General features: G+C 47.8%; 1 protein-coding gene across 3 annotated transcripts; it reads right to left on the bottom strand.

Annotated features, from left to right (window-relative positions):
* Positions 1-1977: 1977 nt before the first annotated feature.
* Positions 1978-5216, bottom strand: LOC143435917 (olfactory receptor 10T2-like). Of its 3 annotated transcripts, XM_076919635.1 has the most exons (3): positions 5193-5216; positions 4477-4676; positions 1978-3262 (listed from the first exon to the last, which is right to left on the bottom strand). In XM_076919635.1, exon 3 carries the CDS (start codon positions 3074-3076, stop codon positions 2309-2311), a length of 768 nt encoding a protein of 255 aa, XP_076775750.1. In that variant the 5' UTR covers positions 3077-3262; positions 4477-4676; positions 5193-5216; the 3' UTR covers positions 1978-2308. The 3 variants fall into 3 exon arrangements, with proteins under 3 accessions (XP_076775750.1, XP_076775749.1, XP_076775751.1); XM_076919634.1 differs by lacking the exon at positions 5193-5216 and having other exon boundaries at positions 4477-5186; XM_076919636.1 differs by lacking the exons at positions 4477-4676; positions 5193-5216 and having other exon boundaries at positions 1978-2736; positions 2886-3025.
* Between the last annotated feature and the right edge of the window lie 1039 nt (positions 5217-6255).

The raw sequence follows: 6255 nt of genomic DNA, 5'->3' as shown, positions 1-6255 counted from the left end.
AAATAACCCAATTAATGATCCCAAGATGGAAGAAAGTAGGGTTAACAATCATGGAGAGGTTGAAGACCAATTCTTGTACAAGTTCTCCTTTTTCTCTTTCTATCTCTGTCTTTTCTCAAGATCTCCTCTGACCTTTTCATGCCCTCTTTAAGTGTTCAACATTCTTAACCATCTGGAAAATGTAAAATAATACCATCTTTGAAATGCCATCTTACCCTGGTCAGAACAATTATCTCCAAGACAACCACTGTCACAAATATTGGCAAGGATGTGGGGAAAGAAGAATTCTCAACACTAGCGGTGGGACCTGAATCTGCTATAGCCACCGTGGAAATCAACACACAAGTTTTACAGCTGTACCACCATGGGGCATAAACCTGGAGGACTTAGATAGACATAACACAAAGATACTTGTACATCCATGTTTATTGCTGCTTTATTCACAATAGCAAGGAAATGGAACCAGACTAAATGCCCACCAACTGATGAATGGGTAAAGAAAACTGGAACCCATGCATAATGGGAGTTTATTCAGCCATAAAGAAAACGCAAATCATTGCACACACAGGGAAATGCATGAAGTACAGATGACTGTGTTAAGTGAAATAAGCCAGATTCAGAAAATTGACTCTGGGGCTGGAGGGATGGCTCAGTGGTTAAGAGCACTGGCTGTTCTTCCAGAGGTCCTGGGATCCCAGCACCCACTGGGCAGCTCACAACTGACTACAACTGCTGATCCAGGAGAACCAGGGCCAACTCTTCTGGCCTTGCTGGGTACCAGACACACACTTGGTACACGGATGTCTATGTAAGCATAAGACTCATACACATTTCTTAAGTAATAGTTTTAAAGAACACTTTGAGAAACACAAGTACCATGTGTTCTCTTTCATGAGTGGACCCTAGATTTAAATTAACACGTGTGTGTGTACAGAGGGGATTGTCCCATTGTGCTACTAGAAATGGGGCCATGAGTTGGGAGGAAAAGATCTTTTATCTTTGCATGTGTGTGTGTGTGTGTGTGTGTGTGTGTGTGTGTGTGTGTGTGCACTCAAGTGAATGCAAGTTTTGGGGTGTGGTAAACAGAGCAATGAAGTACATCTGACGTGAAAGTAGAGGGCAGACTTTGGAGAAGAAAGGGGACCAGCAAGATGGGGCTAAGGGGTTGGGGTAGAAGTGGGGGAGGAGGATGAATGTTGAACAAAGTTTAGCGACACTTATGTATAAAATGCTGCTAAGAAATCCAGTATAGGTAGGGCAGATCTGGAGAGAGGGGAGGTGGGAAGGAGGGACTGGGAGGACAGGAGGGAGGGGAAACTGGCATCGGAGTGTAAGATGTGAGAGAAGAATAATTTTTTTAAAAGTCCATTATTTTACATGATAACCAAATTTTAATTTAAATGGTATTTTTCTGAGCCAGGCAGAGATGGCACGTGCCTTTAATCCCCGCAGCTCTCAGGAGGCAGAGGCAGGTGGATCTTCACATGTTCATGAGCCTGGCTTACAGAGAGAGTTCCAGAACAGCCTACCCTATGCAGAAAAACCCTGTCTTGAAAAACAAACAAGCAAAACTAAACTAAAAGTACTTTTTAAAAATCGTACTTAAATGTGTGATTCTGACCAAAAGGCAGTCTTGAACAGTCGGGGGAGGGGGGGATTAAAATAAATAAATAAAACCTGCCTGGGGCATTGCGTGTACTGGGCCTGCATTCCCACTGAGCTACACCTCTGGCCTGTGGTCCTCACCTCCTCTCCTGGTTACAGCTTCTGTGTGGACACTGGGGTGCACTGGAAAATGGAAGTGATGTACGTGTAGTAGTTTTCATATATGATGTTCTCAAATAAAATTTTAGACCCACAGTTTTTCTTCCACACTGCTCTCTGTTGGGAGATCACTAACATGACGCTGAGTGAGTGAGGACATAGGGAGGATCTGGGAAGAGAAAGATTATAATAAAAATACATTGCTCAGAAAAATAAGAAACTAAAATTTTAATAACATTAATAAAATTAAAAATGTTAAAGAAGAAAACCCTGCCCTCTGCCTGCCGTCCCAGCGCGCCCTCCACTGGCAAGTGTTAGGCATTGCAGAGCGCATTGCACTATGTCAAGTACAAGAACCCATGACAAAGATGAGGCCCCTTTATTGTGGTTACATTGTCTCAGGCAAATAACAGAAGTTATTTCATCTAGCACAGGATTGCCTTCTGTTTTCCCAGTAGGAAACTACAGTTCCAGGGTGAAGTTCTTGCTTTTTAAATATGTCTGTATTAATTATTAAAGAAGCTCATACAACACATACAAGTTCTTACTTAAATCCTCCACAGCCCCGCGCCAGGTTCTTCCTCAGGGCTACCCTCACCTCCTTGTTCCTCAGGGTGTATACCACAGGATTCAGCAGAGGTGTCACCACTGTGTAGAACACTGCCACCAGGCGGTCCTGGGAGGGGTTTGCCCCAGAGTCAGGCCTCAGGTAGATGATGGAGGCACAGCCAAAATGCACGATGACCACCGTGAGGTGAGCCGCGCAGGTGGAGAAAGCTTTGTGCCGACCCGCCACAGAAGGGATCCTCAGGATGGCAGCCACGATGAAGGCGTACGAGAGGAGGATGAGGAGGAAGGAGAATAGCACCACGAGGATGCTCAGGAAGAAGATGCCAAGCCCCTTGTGCGAGCTCTCAGCACAGCTGAGCTTCAACACAGGGGCAATGTCACAGAAGAAGTGCTCCACGCGGCCTGTGCCACAGAAGGGCGAGGAGAAGATCATGCAGGTCTCAATCAAGGCCACTGAGAAACCAGAGCAGAAAACCAAGGCTCCCAAACACAGGCAAACAGTGGGTCTCATGATCACAGAGTAGCGCAAGGGGTGGCAGATGGCCACATACCTGTCATAACCCATCAGGGTAAGGAGGAAACACTGGCTGCAACCCAAGCCTAGGAAGAAGAACATCTGGGCCCGACAGCCTGCGATGGAGATGGCCTGGCTCTCCATCAGCAAATGAGCCAGCATATTGGGGATTGTGATCAGCGTGTAGCAGGTCTCAGAGGAGGAGAGCACGGCCAGGAAGCGGTACATAGGTGTGTGGAGAGTGCGATCCACCTGGATGATGGTGATGATGGTGGCGTTGCCACTGAGTGTGACCAGGTAGGTGAGGAGGAACAAGATGAAAAGAGTGGGCCTCAGTTCTGGGAGGTTGGAGAATCCCACCAGCACGAACTCTGTCACCAGCCAGGTCCTATTGTCCTGCTGCTTCTCGGGAGCCTGAGAGGAGACAGGGTTACAGGAACAAGGCAAGGCAGTGAGGCTTGGCTAGGCGTCACGTGTGGGGTTTGTACTGGTTTGCAGACAAGACAGAGGGACTTGGAAAACATCAGTTAATACCCAGCCAGCAAAGGTGTCTCCTCAACATCTAAGAAGAATTAACCAGGTGGTATTGGCACAGGCCTTTAATCCCAGTAAAGGCAGAGACAGGCAGATCTCTGAGTTAGAGGCCATTCTGGTCTACAGGGTGAGTTTCTAGATAGTCAGGGCTACAGAGAGAAACCTTGTCTCAAAAGGGGTGGGGGGGAGGCAAGAAACGAGAGAGGAGAGAGAGGAGAGAGGTATACACAGTTATACATTCAACAGACATGAAATAAAAATAAAGAAAGGAAAAACAATTTATAAATGAGGGCCTGAAGAAACAATTCAGTGGTTAAGTGAACTTCCTCCTCCTTCAGAGGATGAAATTTTGATTCTTAGATCCAATAGTGGGTGGAACACACACAGATACACACACACACACACACACACACACACACACACAAATAAATCTTAAAAAAATCACAAAGAAAAAAATTTAAGCCTCCAGCACCCAGTGTTCCTAGGTCTCCCATCCAAGTATCAAGCAAATCTAATATGGCTTAGCTTCTGAGAACAAACAAGGCCACCCACACTCAGGGCAATATAGCCATAGACACAAAGTAAAGATCTTTAGCTGGGGAAGGAAGGCATTAAGGCTATAGCTGGCTCACTTAAACCTAGAGACGGATCCTAGATGAGAAGTCATGACCCAACAGTGTGTGGAGAAAGAAATGAAGCAGGGAAGGCAGGCAGCCAAGAAAGGTGCAGGACCGGGCTGAGGAGATGAGGGGGTGGGGGGGAAGAATGCTCGCTGTTCACCGGTGGGGACCTGAATCCCCAGACTCCTGGCAGCTGGCTGCACCCCTCTGAGCCTCATCTGTGAACTCACCGATAACTCCTATGAACTCAAAGTTGACAAACAGTGCTGTGACCACGTCCCCAACCCAAAGACTGAGAACAGGAAATCCTGCGTGTGGCTAGACTATCAGCATTCTAAGGCCTTGCATTGGGACATATCTTCCCAATGAACTGGAAACCCAATTCGAACACAGAGCTCAAGGCACCAGCATTCTGACAGCTAAAAGAACCGGGCTGAGACATGCTGTAACACAGGACCAGGTTTGGGTTCCCACCTCTTACACACGAAGACCAAGATGTCCAAGGACTCACTGGATGGGACCTGCATGCCTCATCTGCTCACTTGGAGCCCATGAAATCTGCACCCAACAAAGATCCTGGAACAGCGCTTGCCTCAGGGGTTGCCTGTGGGTGCTGAGTTCAGGGACCTGCCAGTGTCATCCCAACTGTGACAGCAAGAGATCCAGTGTCCTTCCTGAGAAGTGTGGGAAGGCAGAGAGGTTGAAGTCCTGGGGAGACGGTCTGGTCCCTCCTTCCCTACTTCTTCTCATCAGGAATCTCTAAGTCTGGAGCCCCTCCCCTGACGCTTCCAACTCTCACTGTACAAGATTCTCTCTCTCTGTGTGTGTGTGTGTGTGTGTGTGTGCACACGTGCGTGCGCGCGCATGCCCATCTAGCTCTAGGCTGCATGACCATTTAGCCCCACACTCCCAAGCCCTCTCCTCTTTTGTCTCAGCACCGCCTGTGCACATGGTCTGTGTCTGCCGTGTTCAGAGCTGGAAGAGCCTCCCTCCTGTTCCCTCTCAGCACTTTACAGATTCTCCTGGACAATGCAGACCCAACTCAAAATTGGAAGGAAACACCTTCAAAACAAGCTCCATGGAAAGATGTCACTGTTCAATCTGAAAATTTTCCCTCACTTCATTCATTTTGAGACCTCTCCCTAAGGTGGGGATGGGCAGGTGGCTTCTGTAGCCAGAATGGAACTTACCATGGCTATGAAAGGTTCTTACCCTTTCTGCCTAAGAAGGGAGGGGCTGAGACCTACATTCTCATATTCTGGGGTCCCTGGAGCTTCTGTCCCAGAAGCTCTGCAGTCACTAACAAGCCTCCCAGGGCCAGGCTCGTGCTATGAGAAGTACTCTCTCTCCCAGGACTAGAGACCCTGGGGTCTTTTTCCCCAGGACCCAGCCCTAAGCCTCTGAGTAGGGAAGAAATTATCTGGATCCTCTTTTGGGGACAGCAGTCACAAATGAATCCCTAACTCCAACAGTGATGATCTACAGGGAGTGTCACCTCAGCTGGTCAAGGCTACTTCCCAAAGACTCTGCCTCTGTGGGAGAAAAAAAGTAGATGATTTGATGTTGTAGATGATTTGATGTTGTCACTTGGGTTGCTCAGGACTCATTTAGAGTCCCACAGCCTCCACACGTCTGTTCTTTCTAGCTATTTTCTTTAGTCACTAAACATCTTAGTTAGGGTGAAGAGACACCATGTCCATTTAACGGGGACTGGCTTACAGTTCAGAGGTTTAATCCATTATCATGTGGGCAAGCATGACCACATGTAGACAGACAGCTGCTAGAGAGGTAGGAAGTAACTGAGAGTTCTACATTTGGATCTGCAGGCAGCAAGAACAGAATGATACTGGGCCTGGCTTGAGCATCTGAAACCTCAACATCTACCACCTATGACAGGCACACTTCTTCCAACAAGGCCACACCCACTCCAAGGCCACACCCACTCCAAGGCCACACCCACTCCAAGGCCACACCTACTTTAACAAACCCACATTTCCAATAATGCCACTTCCTGTGAGTCCCTGGCAGCCATTTTCATTCAAACCACCACATCCATGCTCTCTGCAACTTCTCCACACCCCTCAGAACCACACATGTTCTGACCTGCTGCAGCTCACTACATAGAGCATCCCCCACTGCTGCCATCTCCTGTCCATCCTCTGCTCCAGGCTCCAGATCAGACTCTGGCAGACCCATACTTCTCTTCTCTTCTCTTCTCTTCTCTTCTCTTCTCTTCTCTTCTCTTCTCTTCTC

Source organism: Arvicanthis niloticus, chromosome 22 (genome assembly GCF_011762505.2).
Source record: "Arvicanthis niloticus isolate mArvNil1 chromosome 22, mArvNil1.pat.X, whole genome shotgun sequence".
NCBI lineage: Eukaryota > Metazoa > Chordata > Mammalia > Rodentia > Muridae > Arvicanthis > Arvicanthis niloticus.
Note: the sequence above shows the minus strand (reverse complement) of the source record. Positions and strands in the feature narration are given on the sequence as shown.

Excerpts from the sequence above, each read along its gene's own strand:
- LOC143435917 (XM_076919635.1), bottom strand. The coding sequence starts at position 3,076 with ATGTACCGCTTCCTGGCCGTGCTCTCCTCCTCTGAGACCTGCTACACG.